This window comes from Manacus vitellinus, unplaced genomic scaffold (genome assembly GCF_001715985.3).
Source record: "Manacus vitellinus isolate BGI_N305 unplaced genomic scaffold, ASM171598v3 scaffold_3_pilon, whole genome shotgun sequence".
In the NCBI taxonomy this organism is placed as follows: domain Eukaryota; kingdom Metazoa; phylum Chordata; class Aves; order Passeriformes; family Pipridae; genus Manacus; species Manacus vitellinus.
Genome location: NW_021940535.1, coordinates 47,113,077 through 47,135,988, shown reverse-complemented (window position 1 = coordinate 47,135,988; position 22,912 = coordinate 47,113,077). Strand labels below are relative to the sequence as shown.

Here is a 22,912-nt window from a genome sequence, read left to right as displayed (position 1 = left end):
CTAGATACAGTGATTTCTTTTGAGAAGCAGGCAGAAAATGATGAGTAGGTGATTGTTTTTACCACTATTAAGTAAGAAGAAAATGATGTGTATTTTATTATGCATATTCATATTTTTGAGGTGTTATATCAATTTCAGCTACTACTATATGGTATATAAATTGCAGGATCTATTGCAAGGGGAGGAGTGTCTAAACAATTTCTAAAATATTTTTGAAACATTGCTATTGCCCTACTTTTGATCCCTCTTGAAAGTATTTGCCCGAAAGAATTGGAAGAATGCCCTGTTGAAAAAGGTTAAAAGAAAGTAGTGTAATTTGTCCTGAAGCCCACCAATAGCATTTTTTAGCGATTAGTAATTTATTTATTATATATAACTCTGTCTTGAAAAGTGTTACAGAACAGAAAGTGACTTTTAAGTGCTTTCTAATGCAGTGACTAATCGAGAAGGTGCTTCTTGTAGTCACTCCTTAAACAAGAAGCTCAGCTCAGGGAAATAAAACATTTTTCTGAGAAGATGCAGGTGTTTAAACCTCCTTGCTCTTCTTGATGAACAAAATCGAGATCATAAGATGAATTGATTACTTTTACGTGGTTTCCACTCTTCCCCCTCCTCCAGCACTTGCTCTGAGATCACGTGTGTGCTTTGCTCCTGAAATGTTTATAGGGGATGATGACTACATCCCTGGTAACCCTTTTTGTAGAATAAATCACAACAGCCAAGTGCAGGCCCATGCTGGGTGCTCTGTTGCAGGGGAGGTGCTTGTTGCCCTGGACAGAATAGTTTCCGAGAGCGGAAACTTCTTTTATAAGCGCTGTTTGCAGGGGGAGTAGGGTTTTGCGTTGTGCCTCCCAGCTTCTCTTGAAACCAAAAGCCAGCCCTTTGTTCGTGCTGGGCTCTGGGTTCAGTTCACTGCTGTATTTTCTGGGTGTGGTGACAAAATTTCCCAAATTGCTGGTGTCTCTGGTGTTGAGTATGGACCTGTAAGTGGCACAGGGCCAAGCTCTCAACTTGAAGTGCAGCTTTAATGTAGGTTAGATGAAAAATTGTTAACAGAGGTCAAAGCCTCTTGGGTTTTCTATTTTTGTGACAGTTCTGGCTAATCTTCCCTTAAAATGTAGGTCTTCCGTATTTTCAGTTGAAATTGGGATAGAGGTGGACACATTCAGGTCCTTGCTGAACTGTCATCAATGTCCATATATTTGTGTTACAACAGTGTGGTTTTATTTAGAGATGTATCTTCTCAAGTGAAATTCAGTGCTTTGAAGGCTTTTACAAACAGATTCCATCTCCTGGAAGGTGATGTCACTGCCTTGCCAGCTGTAATTCTGTTTCCAGTCCAGTCTTCAGTCTTGACTAAGCAAATTTTTTCTTAGAAAAACAGTTGATGATTCTTTTATTTAGTGTTTTTAAATATTACTGTAAAAGGAGATTGTTTCTGTAGGGATAGCAGGCTGTGTCCAATACGAACAGTTCAGGCAAGGTCAGAATTGTAACTGGAAAGTGATGAAGTGTTCTCAAATGTGCAAAGTCTGGGACTGTTCATGTCAATCACCGACTTGCATGGTAACAATGTAGGTGAGCGTCAGCCCTACCTGTTGTGTGTCTGTTCTAGGTTTCCTTTTGTTGTCACAGTGCTGACTGCAGGACATTTTCAACTCTGCAAAGGGAACAATTATTATTCACAAGGCCAAGGAGAAACACTGTAGTGTAAATGAAGTTTGACATCTTCAAACTTAGTAAAACTCTTGGCAAGTGTTTCTGAGAAGGTTCCGAGTTTGCTGGTGTTCAGGGAAGAGGAGGTGGAGTAGCTCTGCTGGGTGCTGCTCTTTGGGCTGCCAGTAGTACAAAGTCATCTGTGTTTAAACAGCTTAAACCTGCATGTTTGATGATTTGCTTTTAAAGTTTTTCAAATATTTATACCATGGTATAATGAGCCGGCTGACAGATAGTCACTGAAATGTTTGGAAAGGCTTTCCCTGCCTTACAGAATTACAGGAGATGTGGGTACATCCTTACACTGGGTAATTTTAAGCAAAAGCTCGTTAAGGAAACTTCAAGTGTCAAGTTGTTGTTCTGTTGTGCAGCTTTGGTAGGTGCACCCCTTCCAAGGGCTCATCCACCTCTCCACCAAGAACTAGTGGACATTCCGGTGTGCTTTGCACCCTTCTGGAGTGCAGAGCCCTCCAGTTTCTCTGCCCTTGTGGTAGCTTTTAAATACTGGTCCCCCTTTTTTTGCTTTAGCCCCAGAGGTTGTGGTTGGAAATGGTTGTTATTGTCCTTGGTGCTCTATCCCATGGATCTCGAGATGTGTTAAAAGAGGAGATGGTGGAATGGTGCCACTGCCAGCATCGTAGGATGGGAACAGCCATTGCTCTGGGCACTGGCAAGTCTGGGGTGACCTTCCTTGGGATAAATGGGTGCACCAGGCAGGTATTAATGTCTCCTCTGAAACGCTCCTTCTGTTTCCAAAACTCACAAAGCTCTCTTGGTAAAATGTTCCCTGCTCCCACTGGATCTCCTCTGCAGAAGGAGCATATAAACTGACTGACGATACTGTTCCCAGGCACAAAGGAGAATTGTAAGTATTGTTAGTGTTGGATGGTAGTCATGTTCCTGGTTTGGTGTTTGTTTTTTTTTTTTAATTGAGAAAATGTTGATTTCTGTGCTCTCATTATTGCCCATTTTGGTAAGAACTTCAGTTTGAGCAGCATACACAGAACAATTTCTTTTTGTGTATTTAAATATATGTGTTTATGTGTGTGCCTACATTTGCATTTATAAACATTCAGTTATTGATAGGATTTGAAGAATTAGTTGTTGCATTTCTAAACTATGGTGGGTTTTAAGGCACAGGCTGAAGATCTTGACTGTGGGTGGGAAGAGTGTTTGGAAACTTTGAGAGTTCCCTGATGGATTGGAGATGCCGAACAACAAAAATGGTGCAGCTTGAGAGTTGTGTCTCCTTTAAGGCCACTATACAAGTTCATAATTAGAGTATTTAGTCAAAATTAGTATTGAATGTCAACTTGAAACACTATTTTTTAAAAATTCAGACTTCTCATTAGCGCATCAAAAATTGAACAGCAACTAATCACTTCCTGTCATCAGGAAGATGTCAGAAACAGGACTGAGTTTTGTGGTGAAGGTTCATGAAACACTTTGAAACCTATTGAGCTGTCAGAAGAGATGTCCTATTTCTACGGGCATGTGTTGTTTTAGGGGTCACTTAAAAGATGATGGTCTCTGGAGCTCTGTAACTTAAATCAGGGATGTGTGCAGGCACTGGGAGATGGGATTTGCTTGCCCTAGTCCTAGTAATGCAGGGAGGGTGGATCAGGAATAAATTGCACATTGGGGGGTGTAATTGGAGAGGGCGGGTATCTCTTTTTTTTTTGTAATTAATAAGTGAAACCCTCAGTGCCAGAACCTTCATGTCGTATTTAAGGCTCAGGGTAGGAGGGAGAATAGTTTTCAAATGATTAACCTGAAAAGTGTGGACAGTGGAATATAAAAGGTGGAGCTTGCTCTTACTGTCTCGCGTCTGTGAGATTTCAACGGCACTAATGGCCATTTGATGAAAATATAAACTTGGTGATTTTGTGCTTTTGCCAAATTACTATGGAAGTGTTGACAAAACAGCTGGGGAAGTCATTCATCACATTTTTCTGAAGTCACTCATGAGATTCTTTTCGTTTTAAATTTAACTGCCTGGCTTTTTCTTTACGTATCTTTCTTTTACGGTAATCTTGGTTTGCTGTGCGTTGAGATTTTCAAGACTGGCTTAAAGCTCAAAATCAATGGAAAAATATGTAACACAACTGTGTAATTTACAAATTAGGGCTTGCTCAGAACTGTTTGAAGATGCTCTTTTAGTGAGCACTAATGGGAATATAAGATGACGTCTTGATACTTTAGCTCGTTAGTTTTTAAGAGTTATGAAGATAAAGAGTTTGTTATGAAAGTAGAAGAACACTTTTTCTCTGCTTTTGCTGTCTGAAGAGTTTTCTAATTAGAAGCCAATTTTGCTTGACCTGGTGGTGGTAACTGCTAGGAGGGCTGAAAGCAAGAAGCAAAGTTTTGTCTGTGGGGCCAGTGAAGGAGCTGTTTTGTCTGGCACTGGGAGGTTCTGGAGAATGAGTGTGAGAGATGCGAAGGTCTCCAGGGCTCTGCTCAGGCACAAGGAGAGAGGAAGCACCGGTGGAAGGCACCTTGTGTCTGGGTATGTAGTGGAGGGCCTGGCAGGGCTACACGTAGTTGTGCTGTGAAATTTTTGTTTATTCATTTTTTCCTCCAGTAGTGAGTATTAAGTTTCATTATAAGGGCCAGTTCTTTTTTTTTTCCCCTCAGTAGGATTTTGGTTTGCACTTCAAATACAATTTCAAAGTGAAACTTGATCTGCGTAGCTTCTTCATGGTAGAGACGAAATGCACGGGGATTTCTGTCTGAGGTTGAAATATAATTGAGATGAAAAAAAAAGGCTCTGTTTCATGTAATCATAGGATGGTTTGGGTTGGAAGGGACCTTAAAGACCATCCAGTTCCAACCCACTGCCATGGGCAGGGACACCTCCACTAGAGCAGGTTGCTCAAAGTCCCACCCAGCCTTGAACACTCCCAGGGATGGGACATCCACATCTTCTCTAGGCAACCTGTTCCAGTGCCTCACCACCCTCACAGTAAAGTATTTCTTCCTAATATTTAATCTAAACCTGCCCTCCTTCAGTTTGAAGCCATTCCCCCTTCTCCTGTCACTATCTGCCCTTGTAAATATCAAACCAAATCAAGAATTTTCATGTCAATTATACCAATTCTGGAGGAAGAGGGGCCATGTAAGAGGCAGGTACAGTGGTCTGAGCTCCATCTCAGCTACATGTTGTGAAAGGCGTTTGTTGGGGAGAGAAACCCTGAGAGTAGGAGCCCCTGGTGCAGGTTTTTAAGGGGGTCTGCAATGTAGTGGTGTACAATGAGACTTGCAGGAAACTGGGGTAGACCTCTGACATGACCCTGAAAAGTGCAGAAAGCATCATCTTTTAAGTAATCTCAATTGCTGTTTAAAAATCAGGTCCATTTGTTTAAACTCTGAGCTTGAAATCTTCATAATTTGTATTTATATGTGTCAAGCTGTGAAGCTTATTCCTTGTTCTTTATTTCCTTTCAAAATTGTTGCAGAAACGAGTAAAACACCCCTGTGTGATAAAGCCTTATAAAATTAATTAAATTCACTTTGAGCGTCAGCATGCAAATGGGGTCATCTCTCTGCTTGCTGGAAACGTGGGGATTCGTATTACCTCCTGCCATTTCCTACATCCCAGATCTTTAAGATGAGAGCAATTAGTCTAATCTATATGGATGCCCTGATGTGCTTCCACAGAAGCAAAATACTGTAATAGGCAGGATGTGCTCAGCCTGTCCTCCTCTCTGGCCTCAGAGATAATGTAGGACCATTCCTTTAGCTTTAAAAGATCTTCTGATGAGTAAGTTTTGGCAGCAATGAGGTAACTCCAGTCTCTCCCAGCAGCTCCCCTTTCTATGCCATGCTCCAGAGATCGGTGCCACCTGACCTTGGTTGGACAGGAGTGGCTGTAGCCATTGATCCCCAGGAGCCACTGAGCACAACCACATTTCCTGTCAAAGTACCCCTTTGCAGGACTGTTGTATTTAGCATGTGCTAAAAACTCCTTTAATTTTCCCAATTCATTGCAGATTGGGGCATCTTTGTGTTGAAATGTTGTGTTGAGGTAGCCTGGGATGTGCCAGGAATGCAGGATTCATGTTGGTACACGCTGGGCTGAACGCGGGATACAGTGGGGTTCTCGGGCGTGTACGGGGGTGGCAAGTAAAATCCAGATGGATAAAAAAGAAAAACAAAATTCAAAAGGTTGAGCTTTCTAAGGGAGCTGCTGCGGGGCAGGGAGGGTGAGCGAACCCAGCATGGGGCTCTCCTTGCCCTGGGTCTGTGCCACACGGGTATGGCTGGGCAGGAACAGTGTGAGCTGGCACTGGAGCAGCTGAATACGAGGGCAAAAATAAAAGGAGCAAGTCCCATTGCCAGTTTTTAAAGCCAGAAGGGCAGAGGTTTGCTATGTGTGTTGAGCAGAAAGCATTGAGCCCTGCCCTTTCCCGGACACTGGACGTACTGCAGCCATGCCCTCCCGGGACAGAAATAGCACTGCAAGAGGCGCCCCATCAATCTGTCCTTTTTCCCAAATCCCACACCCTTGTTTTTTCCCAGGACTTTGCCACCATCTCCCCTACTGTTTCCTACCACTTCTGGATTTTTTTTTTTCCCCCTCCTTGCAGGAAAGGCCCACCTCCCACATCAGGGGAGATAGTAGTGCTGGTCCTGCCCTGGGAAAGCCCAGCCCAAATCCCCCCAAAACCAATATGAGTTTTTGGGTTAGAGCAGGGAGACATAATGCATGTCTGAGTTGCAGTGCTGTTCGTGCTGGCAGAGCTGAGCTGTTGTAACCAGCACAGGATGGGAGACGGGGAGAGGAGGAGGTGGGACATGGCAGCAGGTTTCTGCAGAGGGTACAGATCGAGAGCTGCCAGCCTCTTCAGTTTCTAACCAGCTGAGTACTCTGGGTGCACCACTTCAGCTAAATATTTCCTTGAATTTTGCAGGAAGGAAGTGTCAGACAGACACTGAGAAACCCTGAATCTCCTTATGCTCTCTGTATCATTGAGGAATGTGCAGTTGCTCTGGAAGGAAAATGATTGCCAATAATTGGTGAAAGCCACTGATTTCTGTGAGCCAACTCAAAACCTCGTCCTTTGTCCTATGCTTTAGCTGATAAACATCACTGCTGAAATAAACTCCCTTTATAGTTTACAAAAGCTCTGCCCTAGAAGTGATGGTGCAGATGGGGCAGCTGCTCTGGCATTCCCTGGATAGTTTCTGAGTGATTTCAGGCTCTTTCAGCTTTCAAAACTATGTGCATTTTTTTTTAATCAGAGGATTTTAAAATGGCTGCTTTTTCTTGTAAGCATCACATCAAATAGCAAGAGAGAGATTTTTAAAGGCTGTCACTGTCAAACCCAGAGATATTTTCCAAAGAGGACTTGATGCAAATTTTGGTTACTCTCGAGCCTGGCAAACCCAAGAGAGCACAGGCTGAAAGAGGGTTTTATAGCTCCTGCTGTTAAGCGTCACAGCATTTGTGTTTCCTGGCATTTAGAAACAAGTTTAAGAACAATTAATCAGAAAAACTTGCTCAACATAGCCTCCAGTAATGGTGAGGGAGTATTTTCTTGGCTGAGCATGTTGCCTACAGTTTCAGGAGGGATTAGGGGGGTTTGTGTGCACATGTGGTTTAGGAAAATACCCTGGGCTTGGTGTTTTATAATGAGCATCACTCATTTCCAACAGAAATTTGAAAGAGCTGATGATTTGGCAGCTTTCTGAAAACAGCTTTCGAGTGTGGTCCCCCAAATTAGACCATTACTTCTGTGTTTTTAGTAGAGTTACTTGATCTCCTGATATTTTCTCTGTGCTATAATACATTAGGTATGGAGCTTTTAAGAGAAGAAACAAAAGATCCAGTTAATCTCCAGGATTTTTTCAGCACAGGATAATCCAGGCCTGTAGACAGGTCTGTAAGATGAGTTCTCAGATCCAATGAGTTCCTGTAAAACATGAGATTTCCCAGCAAATGTCGGACTTTAGTCTCAGAAGAGCCCTGCTATCTTCTGCTAAGGTACCAGAACTGCTGTAACAGTGGAAAAGTTTATCAGTAGATAAACCTTATCAACAGGTTACAAAATTTGTAGTGTGATCAACTTCAGATAAATGTATTTAAATGGGTTTTTTTTTTCTTTCACTTTTGATTTCTCCTTCCATCACAGCTCAGCTCTCCACGGCAGCAGCAGATGTAGTTGAGTCATCAGAAACTCCAGTGCCCTCCATAGGCACAGGGTAAATTCCAAGCCTTTGTAATAGAAGGGGGGGAAAAAGTCAAGAAAAGCTTTTTTTTTTTTCTTCCCTTCTGCACTCTATGTTGTCAGTCCACATCGAGAACAGCTCAGAGAGAGCTTACACTGCCCCTTAACTTTAAAGCCTTGAAGTATTAGACACGTTGCTTGCCATCATTCAAGAAAGGTTAGAATGGAGTAAGTTTCCTGCAGGCCGACTTTGCACAACTGTGTGGCTGGAGCTTGGCTCGGAGCTGTCCCGTCATCAGACAAACCCGAATGTCCCTCCCCAGTTGCATCTCCTGGTGCTGGTTACAGGAGATGTGGTGTTTGTGGCCTCGGGAAGTCTTCCTTCAGATGAGCAAACTCTGGTGTGCCTACTTCTTTCCCAATACAGGGGAAAACCCTGATTATATATATATATTTCTTGGGTGAGGTGTGTAAGAACAGAGCATGTGAGCAGGAGGGCTGCCGTGCGGGAACCACGAAGGCTCCACTCCCTCCTGCTCGGGAAGTGACCTGGCAAATGCAAATCAGTGTTTCAGTATCCTCAGGATGTTTACCCTGGGTTGTTTTGCATATTCCTGCCATTACTGTCTTGCCATTAATTACTGCTGATTCCTGGTAGGATTTCAGTTCAATTCGAGGACATGCAAGGATGTTACTCAAAAGTAAAACAAAAATAATAATGCTGGCCCCGTGCAGGGCTGCTTCCGTGTGTAGTGCTCCATGACTTACCTGTCCCACCTCACCTGGGATATCTCTGCCTTAGTGTTTTTGCTCCTGTGTGTTATCTCCATTTCCCGGGAGCATGTATTGGTGTAGCTGGCAGCTCCCCCAGAGCGCCCACCTAGTCCAAGAATTGCACTCCCAGTTTGTGTTAGACATGTAAAATCGCTGTATTACCACATAAATACAGGTTGGCAGCGGCTGTTCTGATAACGATACCCTCGCGATAGGCAATATTGCCCTCTACTGGTTAGCTACAACTCGAAGGATCCCTGTTTTCCCCTTTCCGTGCAGCACCTTTGGTATGAGAAATTATTTTCCAGCCCTTCTTGCTTGTAGCAGAAGGCAGCTTTTAGTCCTAATGCAGCTTTTTAGGATGCCACAGCTCGTGGTTCATTTCTTTTTCCTCAGAAGTTGCTGTTCATTTGGTGCACCAGAAAACCAAAGTGTAATTATTGTTTTTAAATGTTACTGGTAATGCTGAATCCTTCATTTTCAGAATTAACCCTTAGAAATGTAACTTCTCCCAGCTGGTTTTGCAAGTGAAATAGCTGCAAGGTTTTTAATTATTGTTTGCGTTAGGGGAATAAGATCTTTTGCTTAATGCCTGGACGTTGATTCCAGCTGCCCCTGATAATTGCCCCCTTCTCTGCCCCAGCTGGGGTGGCTGCAGGATGAGCTGGCTCCAGGCACTGAGCTGGGTTAAACATAGGCTTGCAAAAAGAGTGTTATTTTTAACCTGGGTCAGTCCCTGCTTGGGGTCACAGCGTGTCTGCCCAGGCTCTCACGTGAGTGTGCTGGCTTGGAGGCACAGGAGACGGCAAGAAGGAGGTGTTGGGGGAACTGAGGGCTGTTTAAAGCCTGAGCACGCCTGAAAGGTGCTTCTTGGGTGGATATTCCAGCTCTGAATTCAGGTATGCCCTCCTCCTCCATACCAGCTGTCTTCCTAAAAGCCATTTCTAGGACAAGTATCACCACTGACAAAGCTCTAGCAATGTTTAAACACTTTTTAGTGGTGATGCTGTGGGGCTGAACTCTCAGAGTAAATGTCAAGTTTCCTGTTTCCAGTGGTACAGCTGTTTCATATATGTTTAAATATGTAGAACAAGGGAGACCACCTGATGCAAGTTACACTTTAGTTTTTTGCTGTGCCAGGAGTGCTAAAGGTAGATGATCTGATGGCTTATGCTGTGCACAGCACTGGAGTCAGTTCAGTATTTGAACCTCAGCTGACATGCTGTTGCACCATTTAATTTGTGGTGCCATCCTGCTGTCCCACAACTCATAAAGGGGAAAAAGTTTGGACAATTTTTTGGGGTCTTTTTGTAACTAAAACTCATCTTTGCCTTGGGGAGATGGAAAACTGAATGACTCCATTGGGTGATCAAGATGGATTTAATCGTTTTGATACTTGAAGGGAGCTTATAAGAAAGATGGAGACAGACCTTTTAGTAGAGCTTGTAGTGACAGGACAAGGGGTAATGGATTTAAAGTGAAGGAGGGTCAATTTACATACAAAGAAGAATCGTTTTACAGTGAGGGTGATGAACACTGGCACAGGATGCCCAGGGAGTTGGTAGATGCCTCATCCCTGGAAACATTCAAGGTTAGGTTGTACAGGGCTCTGAGCAACCCGATCTAGTTGAAGATGTCCCTGCTCACTTGCAGGGGGATTGGACTCAATAGGGAGTTTGGACTCTGGGGGAGATGAGCTCTAAAGGTCCCTTTCAACTGAAATGTTCTATGATTCCAAAGGCATTCTGGTTCCCTGTGTCCAGTACTGAGGAGTTGTGTTAGTGTGTCTGACTGGCGTGTCTCTGAGATGCACGCACACAGAGCTTCAAGAATGGCCTCAGCACGTTTCCCATTCCTGCATCTGTTTGCCAGTATAAATTTTAAACATACATCAAGACTTCCACATCAAAAGGAGAGCCATGCAGTTTGTGTTTCTGTGGGAAGGGAGGGATCTCCTTTTTCTGGTGCACTATAATTTGTGAATACTCTTGACTCGTTTTTGTATGTGCAACTGATGTACTTGGGTTTCCTATGCTTTTCTTTCTTACTCTTGGAATTTTATTGGTTTATCTTCATAGACCTGGTATCAGCAGCCTGATACATGCTTCAGTGCTGTTTGTACAGTGTGTAAAATCCTGTAGCCTCTTGTGGAAAATGATGGCAATTCTGCGTCTGGAGTTCTCTGAGCTTTTCCTTGACCTCCACTTCTCGTAACTGAAATGCTGTGCCACATGTGAGGGGAAAATCACCATCTTGCCAGCCCTCTCCTACTGCAAGGAGAACCACACACCCAGGGTTTTACACTGGCACGATGCAGGCAGTCTAAATCCAGAGATCCTTGTCTTGTCATCTGTGATTTTGTCCTATTTGCTTTGGAAGTGTGTGGGAGACCCCAGGGCACAAAAGCAGTAGTCCTGAGGTGGGGATGGGCATTTAATCACCTGGGAAGAAGTGTTCTCTGCATAATACCCAAGCACATCAGGTGCTCAGACACACAGTAGGGGAATGTGAGGCACGTCCTGGAGTCCTCTTCTCCTGCAAGGCCTCGAGTGCCCGCACTGCACTGTGAAATGACTTCTTAAACATACCTTGCCTCCTTTTCCTCATGCGCTTGGAAGCCTCTCCCCCTGTACGATTACAAGGTAAAGACAATGGAACCTGTTGTGTTTGAGAGTGTCGGTGGTTTGGTGCACACACTAAGTGGGTATTCCTGCTCTGTCCCGTGTTGCGTCCGTGGTGCTTTTTCCATCTTCAAAGCATTTTCCAGCCATGAACTAAGAGCACACGCATTAGCTGAGAGCACACACCCCTCCCTGAGCAGCTGATGCCGGGCACATCCCAGGAAAAACTTCCAGAATGTGACACACCACTTTTGATGCAAATAAAATGATGCCATATTTCATCAGCTCTCTTAAAAGTACTTAAGTAATTGAACTAATGAAACTTTAAAAAGCCTTTAAGAAACAAATGCAGTACACACCTTTGTTCTCACTCTTCCCCCCCCCCCTTTTTTTTTTTTCCTCTCCCTTTCCCTTGCCCCTTATTTTCCAAGTTGAATGTCTTTTGTTGGCATTTTGGTATCTTACTGTTTGCTTTTCAATGTGTGGTTTTGCTGAGTTTTATGTGTGTTACGGGAGCTGATTTCTCTACTTTGCAGCACTGGTGCTGTTACGGTTTCTGCAGCAAAGGAAAGTGTCATCTGCAAAACAGCATGAGTATGACTGGAGTTACCTCATCTTTCATATCACTTGGTGCAAACATTGGGTTTTATTTCCATTGTGTTCATTGGCCTGTGCTGTGTGTGCCTGCCTTGCCTCTGGACTGTGTTTACCTCTCACAACTTCAACATTATTTCTCATCTTCATGTGGTCCTTCACACATCTCCACCATCCTTCCAGCTGTGATGTCCAACATCTGGCCCCTCTGAACCCACAGTGGCTTTGTATCCTACCACCCCTGTAGTCAGCTTGGGTATTTATCCCTCCTTTCCCTTTAACTTTTCCTTGAACAGGGCCAACCCTCCCTAGGCAGACAGTCCAGGTGAGGTGGGATAACATGCTCTGCACAGGACAGAAATATTGTCCAGGGCCATGTGCTCAGCTCCCTCATGCTGTCTTTTGGGAAAAAAGGAACAGTGGCCCCTGGGTTGTCATATCTACTGGATTTTTTGGGTAGCTTCAGTGTAGTGAGAGGCCACTGATGGAGCTTTCTGCTCCAGACCCTCCCTGAGCTGCAGATACATGGTGCTATCTGTGACTAACTGCAGCCAAGACACTAGTTTTGTGACCCCTAATGTCCAGCCCATTTCCGAGGGGTTCTTTTTTTTTCAGGCTAAAATTAGGCATTTTGTGTGCAACTCACTTCTCTTTCACTTTTTGCTTTTTTCAGGGGAGGCAGATGAAGAAGCCTTTGCCGAGGAGTGCCGACGGAGAGGACAACACGCGCTGCCTTCCCAGCCGGCCAACACTCGCCTGCAGAAGTCTCACAAGCCTGCCAGTTCCCCTCGATATGCCTTTCATTTTAATAGTGACGAGGTGGAAGAACAGGATAGAAGCCGGGTCATGAGCAGCTTCGAGGCCCCTTTTCATTTATCAGGTGTGCACAAGCATGGTGGGGAGGAACACGCAAAGGACGATCCATCAGCTAGTCAAAAGCCAAAAACAAAAAGCCAAGCAAGAAGTTGGTGCTGTGTATTGACTTAATGTTAGCTCCTTGATAGATCATAAACAGCAGCTTATGTGCCTTCATCCTGCTTTAGCTCTGATCTTCCATTTAGCCTAGATTCACTAACGCCCTGGGATACTTAAGGATCCAGGGCAAATATTGTGCTGCTGAAGTGCCTCTGCTCTTTGTTGTTAAAAGTGAAGGCCTTTTAGAGGTTAACTCATCACAGTACTTTGCACATTCATTTACTTAAATTGTGCTTGGCTTCCTTGTCCAAGGAGAAGTTCAGCAACTAGATACTATTTCTGGAAGCTGCAATTTTAGGCACCTAAATCTTAATAGAGAAGGCCAAGACCGTTCAGGCAAATGTGGCAACGTGGCAATTGTCCGGGTTATTTTTGGAAGTAATTAGTCCTTTGATATATTTCCAGTCTGTAATGTTTTGGCAATGTAGTCCAGAGGCTATCTTGGACAACAGACTCCTCATAACTACTTGATTTAATTGGAACCTGTGGTCAAAGATCATCCAGGACTGCCAGGACAGGTTTTTCTGATACATGAAGATGCCTTTCTGCTTGGATGCCCAATCCAAGGGCCCTTCTCAGTAGTGTGGGATTAGGCAAAGTGCTGGGAAGTGTGAGCACATGAGGCTCCTCAGGGTAAACACAGCACATGAAGAATATGCACTGTCCCCCAAAACAGGCACTCATGTACTCCCAGTGCTGCACCAACTTCCACTGTGTTTATGAGCCTTTAAATCTAACACTGCCTTCTGTATGGAAGACCTAAAACTGCCATGTGGGATGACAGGTTGAAAAAGTAGAAACGTTTAGATAAATGTCTTCCTGATCAGTTGCTGGAAGTTTTGTCTTTAAGGATGGCAAAGTTGAAACTTTTCCTTAAAAAAAAAAAAAAGTTACAGAGGCCTGAATGTAACCTCTGGGCTGGTGTCCTGAATCTCCCACTCAAGGGTTACAGGTTTGGTCTCCTGTGTCTGTAGCTGGCAAAACAAAACCTTGGCTGTGCCTTTGGAGACGTGAGGGTCTCTGCAATCATAGCAATACTCTGCAATGATTTCTGAAGGGCAGCTGGGGTTGACATGCACCATGCAATTTTTGGAGCAGTTTTTAAGATTGCTTAGGACTTTTTGCTGTGAATTTATTTATGCTCCAAGACGCACAAGTTTGCAATTAAAATTAATTTCCAGAAGTATTAGTGCAATCACAAAATCCTCTCTTCTACCAGTAGATTGTGAGTTGCCATAAAAGACTCAGGGTGGAAAACTTGACTGAAGTAAGACTAAGATTTTACTGTTGATTTAAATATTTTGCCTGCTGTTCCTCTGATGGACAGGGCTGCTGAAGGACTGGTCGGGTCAGTCATAAAAACCTACGTGAGTGTCTTAATCCCTCCTTGGGAAGTTTTTGCACGAGCCCTGGCCAGTAACGCCCTTGTCCTTCATGGGTGTTCACCTCTGCTGACTGCCTTGCCCAGAAAGGAGGCTTCACCAGCACAGCTCTGTAATTACAGAGGCCACTGACTCGCTCCCGCTTGGCTTCTCATCGATCACTGCGACAGCTGCCGTGCTTACACGGGCCAGCTTTGGGGGAGAACAGCATCTTTTTCTGCCTTGGTCCAGAGACCTCTCAATTCAGTGGAAAATTGTTAAGTCCAATGGCCTCAAACCAGGCACTGTTCCACCTCAAATCAGGTAGTTTTGCCACCGCTGGTGTGGGGCCCTTGGCAGCAGGACCATGCAGCAGTTTTAGACGTTGTCCCAGTTGGAGCATCTCAAGCAAACCCTCAGTCATTAATGATTTACCTGCAGTGAAATGTTTTTTGGTTTTTTTTCCCAGCCCTAGGAATGGGACTGTTTGAGTTTTGATTTGTAAGTCTGTAGGAAATTTAAATGAAGGAGAAGGGGATAGGTTTAACTTTGACAATGTGTGGGAATTCCTCTGGAAGTGGCATCTCTCTAGTGCCCAAGAGGAAAGTCTGGCCAGCTCGTTTAGGCTGTCATCCAATATCCAGAGGTGAGATGAATCCTCTCCTTAGTCAGGATTCCAGTCATCACAGTGGGTATTTAATAAAAAATTAGAGTTTATTTTGATTCTCCATCTAACACTTCGTGTTTTAGTGGAAGTTGCTCTGGAAGCTGTTCCTAGTTTTGTAATGGCCATTTAGAATAAAACTTCACCTCTTGTGCTCTGAAGTCGCTGCATATCTCAAACAGTTTTCTAGCTCCAAACAAGGAATTTTTAAAATAATAATTCAGATACTGCAAGTGAAGTGCTCCCTGATCGTGTGATACGTGGCTGACGGGGGGATCCGAGCTGTGTCCAAGTGACATTAATGCCAGCAGAGACATGGGGGTGGCAGCCATTAATGGTGGAGGTGGTGGCAACTTCCTCTAAAAAACTACTGCCCTGGATTTTTGAGAGTTTTGACCTTTATCCAGCAAGAATGACTGAAATTGTTTAATTGTTAAAATACTGAAAAATACATGATACGAAATCTCATTACTTGGAAGATAATATTGCAAGGTTTGCTCTTCCTTTTGAATGAAATAGCTTGCATTAACCTACAACTTACAACATTAATTATTCATTTTTGCTGCATTTTTATCTGCTGGCATCTGTGAAGAGGAAACCACTCTAACAGAGCTAGCTTAACTAATCTTGATCCTTTCCTGGCATGGATTCCTCTTCTGGAAAGTTGAGCTATTTGTACTTTATTTCATCTTTAATTCAGTCTCTGTTCTTTTTACCAACATGTGGTTTCCTGAATTACACTTTACTAACTACTAACAGCAATGTGCTTGGTTGTCCAAACTAATTACTTTATGATTCCATCACATACTTAGTTTTGGGCATGTAATGGAAAGAGAAAGGAAAGCAAAACCACTGTTTTCTATGGAAATCTAATATGTGAGGAATCCTGGCGGTGCAGAGAGGGAGTTCCCTCTCCCTTTGCTCCACATCCCCTGGCTGTAACTGTGTGTGAGTGGGAACAGCTGTACTCTTCTGGGGCGGGGGGTGGGAAGGCTGGCTGGTGGGTTTGGAGACTGGCTGGTTGCTCCCTGGCTTAGCCCAGAGCTGCCTTCATGCATGGTGTTTTGGCTGCTGGTACAAAATCATCCCGTTACCCGTTTGCTTCCCATCAAGGATAGCTGGGTTGCACGTGGAAGGGCTTTCATGGCTGCATAGACCTGCAAGCTTTTGATTGCCATTTGGTAGTAAAACCTTGGAAATCTACTCAGTAATAGCATTACCTATACTATTACCTACCTATTATTACTAGGCAAGCAGGTTGTATCTGGCTTGGTATGTTCTTGAGGCAATTCTAGGCAGAATTGGTAATGCAAACAGCATGGTGAGCAAGCATGAAGGAAGGCCCCTGCAAGTTGCTGGAGCTTTTCAGTCCCCCGAAACATCAAAGTTGGGATTACATCACTGGGTTGGCCAGTGAAACTGGAGAACTCGCCCCTTGGATTTAACAGTGCAGATAATTAAACAGTGGAGCAGCATACCTAGACAGGGTGGGATGTTTTGTCACCTCAGGTCATTACGTAAAGGCAGGCTCCCTCTCCACAGTGCTCCATGGCACGGGCAGGAGCTGCAGATGCGGTGAGGGAATTAGTAGGTCAGGTTGTGGTGTGTGCTGGGCAGTGGCTCAGGCTGAAAGGAGGGGATGTGAAAGTGTGGTGCAAAGCTGTAATTGCAGAGTGAGTCACGTGTCTGAAGTTATAATGAAGCTGTGATCTGGAGTGAATTTTTATAATGGCATATGTGAGTGTGGTCAGTCTGAAATAACAGAGGGTGGCTGCAGCTCAGAAGTAAGCTAGCTGCCTTTGAAATTGCAATTTATTGTTTTGACTAGAGAGACATTTCTAAGAGCAGAAAATTAGAAAGAGCACTACATAACCCACCTTGAAAGTGCCTTGCTGCCTTGTTAAAGCTCTGTGTGAGTGTTGGGGCCATTGCTGCTTCCATGGTTTGAAGGAGGGTAAAAGACTGGCCACAATCTTAGCAAAAAATTAGTAGATCTTGGAAAACATTCTCTGGGACTTGAGCAGAAAGCGTGAATCCCTCCCACCCCCAACCTCAATGTTTCACTCTGAAAGTGGAATGAGATTCCTCCGAAGTCTTCACCTTTGCAGATCTTCTGTAAAGATCAGGCCGTGGCCTTTGTTGCTGACTGATGTGGGTCAAGAGGCAGCAACACTGCATGTTAATTGTGAGTTGTGACTGAGCACCTTGTTTCCCTCTGCTAATTCCTGTGCTCCTCTGTGCTGGCAGAAGGAAGGAAGGTGGAGCAGACCCATGACTGCTCTCTGGTGGAGCAGGCAGATGTCAGGCAGGGCAGGAAGAAGTAGGATACCAGAAGTGTGTTGGGTAGGAGTGTTTTCCCCAGGACACTTGTGCCTTTGGATCGGCCGCCCGATGTGCATGCCTCCCTTGCAGTTGCCACCCAAGAATGTGATGAGTTTCACAGTCAGTGACTGAACAAACTCGTGACTTTGGGAGGTGCAGATGGCAGGGAGGTAGAAAACCAGAAGGAAAGTCAATCTAGGACACAGCGGAGTGGCTTCCCAATTTGTTTTGGTCCTTGCGGAGCAGGGGTTGAGGGGTTACACCTAAGTGTTGTTGGAAGTTGTTTTCAGCTTTCAGCACCTTTATGAAAGCTGCAGTAGCTTCTGTGCTCCTTATGGTTCTTCTGGAAGTAGAAGAGAAGGAGATGAAATGGAAAGAGTGGGTTAGCTGTTACTGTTTGTTTTAAACAATAATTCTGCAGGTAGTAAACTAGGTGTAAATCCAGATGGTGTGGATTCTTACTCCATCCATCTCTGCTCCTGGCAGCTGACAAAAGCAAGAAATACCAAGTTAGGCTGATATCTATCTGCTTTTGAGTGAATCTTTTTTCCAAACGTCACAGCTTGAGGAAGCTCTCAGAAACCTGTTCTCCTTCCACCCTGTGATGCATTTCTAGAGTTGAGATGGCGAACAATTGCTTCTAAGGGTGGAAATTTGAACAGCCCTTCTCCAAGATCAGGACTGTTTGGCTGAAGCCAGTTCAGCCTGGCACTCACTATGGGAAGTTTCTATGGACACTTTGTGATGCTGGTGACTCGCCAGGACACAGGCTTACTGCAAAGTGATCAAATGGTTGTGGGGCTGCTGCTTTCTAATTCAGATTTTGTTGTTTCATGACTTTGGGGCTAGTCTTGTAACCAAGGCAGCTAAATATGCTTTTAATTAGTGCTGGTTGAAGTATTTGAGTGAAATACGCACCGAAGAGTTACATCTTTAGTGTGCAGTTCTGATTTATGTTAGGAGCTGCTTTACTTGTTTGGATCAGGTTTTTGGCTGTTATCACCCAGCATAGCATCACTGGAGCTTACAGGCTGGCAAAGTTTGACCTATCCTTTCTTCTTAGCTGGGAGTAGAAAAGGAAATGGTAGAGAGTGAAATTATTTATCACAGCAGGCTCAAAACAGAAAAGACCTGGCACTTTTCTCTTGAGGAATACTCTGTATTTCTTATCTTCTACTTCGGCCAATCTGTTTCTGTGTGTCAGTGATAAAAGAAAGCTTGAAAGATTTCCACTTTTCACCCTTATCATTCTGAAGGCTGGTAGGAGACCATGTTGTCAAAAACTTAAATATCTTCATACCACATTAACTTTTGAGTTGTTTCATTTATAAGACAATGAATTATGTGACATTCACTTCAAGTCATAATTTACATTGACTCACAGTATTTTTAAGGAAGGGTTGCTTTCAAAGGAACTGCTTTCAAAATCTCAAACATTTGAAGAAAATGGACTGTTGCAAAAAAAAAAAAGTATTATGTTATAAAATAACAGCATCAAATGCAATCATGCCTGGATGTGGAAGCCTTTTAGAAATACCAACAGTGTTTTGAGAATGAAAAATGCAAAAATTATGACGCTAATAACCTGCTAGAGTTTAATGACCCTTTCCCAAATATCTGTGTTATTGTTTCATAGCTATTATTTGAACTAGTTCTGATCAGCTGATATGACGCTGTTTTTCCCTCCAGTAAAGGGAAGAATCCTTTGAATAACACCCCCTGGATGACTGATTCTCAGGAGTCAGCATGTCTCTTCTGCCTCCATTGACCTCTGTGGGAGAGCAGAGAGATGCTTGATCTCTTCTGGGATGGGTGCCTTACTCAGTAAATTGAATGCCAAGGGATCCTATTTTTGGTGATGTATAGGTGACTGAGGGGCTGACATGGAAGGAAACTTCCTGGATGGATTCTAAGTGAGTGCATGTTCACACAGTGTCCCCAGGGACAGGATTGTACCTCAGGGGGTGGCAGGGTGCAGGGAAAACCCAGCGTCATCTGCAATTCTGCAAAGCACTGCCAGTTTTCTCTTCCTTAAACAAGAAAACTGGTTTCCACGCTAACTTTGTGCAGGCTGATCGCTCATGGCAGAATTTCTAAATAAATATCCTGCCTCTTGACTCAGGCGATTGCAAAAGGTGAAGTCATGCTGTTGATACAGTGTAGGAGCTAGAGTGATAACCTAGAACAGTTTCCCTTTGCTACAAGGGAGTGTATTTCCTCTAATGCATAAGCCTTTGATAACATCTCAAATGGTTTTAGCCTAAAAACTTATCTCGTGGTTCTTCCCAAGTCTTAAGCTTAAACTGAAGAACTGCAGATCTGCCGTGGGCACATCTCTAATTGCACTTGGGAGGAGCTCTGACGAGGAGCAAACTGCAGCCACAGCATGGCTTTGTGCTCCTCCAGCCTCCCACCACTTCCTTTTCCCATCTTAATTTTGCTCTTGATACTAAATTGATGGAGAACCAGGTGCAATGGTGACACGGCTTCCTCAGGGCCATCTCTGCCTGCCTGCTGACAAAATGGAGGGAACAAAGAGATTTCCATACTGGCAGAGCTGTCCCCTTCCAGGGTCATTCCTCTCACTCCCAGCCCTGCCTCTCAGCTGGCTTGCAGCAGCTCATCCTCTCTGTGCTGGCCCCGATCACTGGACTGTGCTGATTCCCAGTGGCAGAGCACCACTGAGCTAAAATATCCCTCCAGCTGTCTGAAAGCACCACAGAAGGACTGTCTGAGGGAAATGTTTACTGGCTTTCAGTTTAGATTTATGAATGCACCTGGGTAGATTGTGGTGGTTCACACAGTTCACTGCCTGTGCAAGTCTGCCAGCAAGTTGGATTTTACTGCAAATTTGAAGGAAAAGGTGTGATGCACAGCAAGAACTGTTTTTCACACATCATTGTGGGGGGAATAAACCATTGGAATGATGATCACATGGCTGGAAGCTTGTGCCTACTGAACCTGTAGCAAATAATTGTTGCTTGAACTCAATGCTTTCATGCACCATTGGAGCTGCAGTAGAATATAACCTGTGGTGCATAGTTAAGCATGAGCAGGCTGATGACCAGCATAGAAAATATATATTGGTGAACACTGAGCACCTTCTTATTTACTCAGGATTCTTGGTATTCCCTAGTCTTAAAATGGAAATGCAAATGTCGTGGTAACTCTGACTACTGTGAGCAGGAAATGCCAGTACTTAAATAGCTCCTGCTGTATAAGTCTTATTTATTGCTTCCGTTTCAAAAATTATTCTAGTTTTGCATGTGCTCTAATTTTGAAGCTTTTCCTGAATGGCTTTGAAGTATTTTGAAAGTTCTCCAGATCTTTTCAAACTTCAAAGATTGGTAGTGTTTTCTTTCTATCCTATGTAAGGGGTATAGTAGAACGGGGGATATAGTGGAAATGGTAGTTTAAAAAACCCCAAAACAATACATTAGGAAGCCAGACATTTTCTTTAATATTCCTTAAACCATTCAGAGAACATGTGCTTTTGCTAGAGGGAAAAGTCCATGAATGCTGTGAAAAGTGTTTTACAAGCCATGTTTCCTCAGGATACAAAGAAGTCAGCAAGAGGAGGAAGCAGAAGCAGAGAGAGGAACAGAAGAAGAAGAAGTCAACCAAAGGGAGTTACTAAAATGGACTTCTCTGCTATGCCAATATCTTTATAATAATGACAACTTCATGTTACCTTTGAGCGCACCTCTTTTGTGTATATTTTTTGATTGTTCACACTGCTAGCAAGGAAGTGACTCATGTTTAAAACTGTACTAAAATTGCACTATGTTATTCCTTTTAGTTTCACGGAGTGGCTTTCTTGCCAGTCAGGTTAGGGAATTCGGACGAGGCTGGTCGAGGTTAGGAGTGTTTTATGTTCGAAGATTGGAAGGCATTACAGAATTTCTTGCCTCTTCCTTCCCTGGGACTAAAACGACTCTGTTCTAGTGTTTGTTATTTGTCTTGTAGGAGACAAAGGGTTGTGCAAATGCCTGTTTGTTTGGTCGGTGGCATCAACATCAGGCCTGTTAAAAGAGGAGTCCTGTTCAGTCATGTCATTGGGAATGGGACTGAGACATGAGCTCTTGTAGGGTAATTTATGCAAGCTTAATAAGAGATTTTTATGGTTGGGGTTTTGTTTAGTTTTCCCCCCCCCCCAGGCTGAGCAGTTTTGTCCCTGATATTAAAATGTTCCTACATTTTAGACTGTATCCTGAGGTTATATCCTCTGATTTTAAGAAGTGTAGTGTAAGGATGGCCTCCTGTATGTACTCCTACTGATTTCTTTAAGCTTAGTTGACTCCTGATGAATAATTTAGTGAAATCATTCCTTATTTTAAAAGTTTATTTTCAGAACCTAGAGACAAATGATCCAAGTGCTACTTTAAAACTGCTCTTTGTTTCTGCTGAGTAGGCTTTAGATAATAAACATTTTTTCAGCATCCATATAAGATTTTATCCAGTTGTTTCTGCAAAGAACTTATACTTTTATGTATGAAAATGTTTTACATCAGTTTTATTGCAGGACTAATTTTTTTTTAGCTTGAAAAGATGTCTTAGATTTAAAATAAATACGTATTTTCTGGCAAGATGACTTCCTTGCTTCCCGTGCTTGTCTCATGTGCATGACACATTGCTTCTCTTAACCTTTCAGTGTGTACAGAGCCCTTCTGTTGCCTTTAGCATTTACCTGCATGTTTCTTGTCAGTATGTTGTCTCCTCTTTTTAACCTCCAGGTAGGAGTTAGCAGCTTATGGTTTTGTTTTGTTCCTTTCGTCTTCCTCTTGCCAATACGTTGTTGATGTAACAGCCTTAAACCTGGCAATATTGAAAGTCCACAATTCCTGGAGAAACTCACTCGTCCTAACATTTAAAAGATGTAGGAATGCACATAATGGTGTAAGAGAGAAGCTAAACAGAAAGTCAAGTCTGCATTTTAGCATGGTTTGATATAACAAATTCTGGTGTCTCTGGTATCTGAATGGTTTAGCTTCAATTACCCCATGTAACCCTCTGCAAGCATAGAGTTTGTGAACTCTGTTAGGGGATGTAAATTACGGTTACTATCAAATACGACTGAGTACCAGTTTTCTGTCACTTAAGTACCACTTTTTTTGTGCAGTGTTACTAATATTTAAAAATAAAGAAAATCTGCCTTTATACTTTGTCCTCTTGCACTGTATTGTAGACTGCAGCTGGCATCAGTTGTCTGTGTATGATTTCCATTAAAGTTTAGGCTGTAAGCACAAGGGGGAGAGTCCACATTCACACAACGCCCACAAGCATTCCAGGTAATTCCTTTTGTTAAATTCACAAGCAGCTCGTTACATTCTCTGCGTCAAATGGCTGATACTGGAAAATGAGGGTTCTTTCTGGCTGGAAACATCACTATGAGGAGCATATACTTCAAGCAGAGCTTGCACATTTGGCATGCAAGGAATATTCATCCTGAATAATGCACAACAGTGAACCGTATCCTGGTTAGGTTGCTTCCCATGCTCTAGGAGAAATGCCCCCCATACATATTCCAGTTTTAAGCTGTTACTGCTCCTTATTCGTTGGGAACATGGTACTGCTTTGAAAAAGCAGGAGAGATGTAGGAAGGGAGAGGTGACAGCAGCATAGGGCTGGTCTCCCTGGGGCTGTCCCTGTGCTGTGAGCAGCCTCACGTAATAGGACAGAGTGGCTCCAGATCAGGAATGTGCCTTGAAGAGTTAGAGC

At 43.5% G+C, this 22,912-nt stretch overlaps 1 protein-coding gene across 3 annotated transcripts in view; it reads left to right on the top strand.

Annotated features, from left to right (window-relative positions):
- Positions 1-22,351, top strand: part of DNAJB6 (DnaJ heat shock protein family (Hsp40) member B6) — a 59,812-nt gene extending 37,461 nt beyond the window's left edge. For 2 of the 3 annotated variants that reach the window (XM_029961835.1, XM_018075352.2), the window contains exon 9: positions 12,546-15,033. In XM_029961835.1, coding sequence (XP_029817695.1) covers positions 12,546-12,859 — 314 coding nt within the window. In that variant the 3' untranslated portion in view covers positions 12,860-15,033. Of the gene's footprint in view, positions 1-12,545; positions 15,034-20,748 lie in introns of those variants that run through there. The other variant, XM_029961836.1, reaches the window with a different exon arrangement.
- Positions 22,352-22,912: the final 561 nt, after the last annotated feature.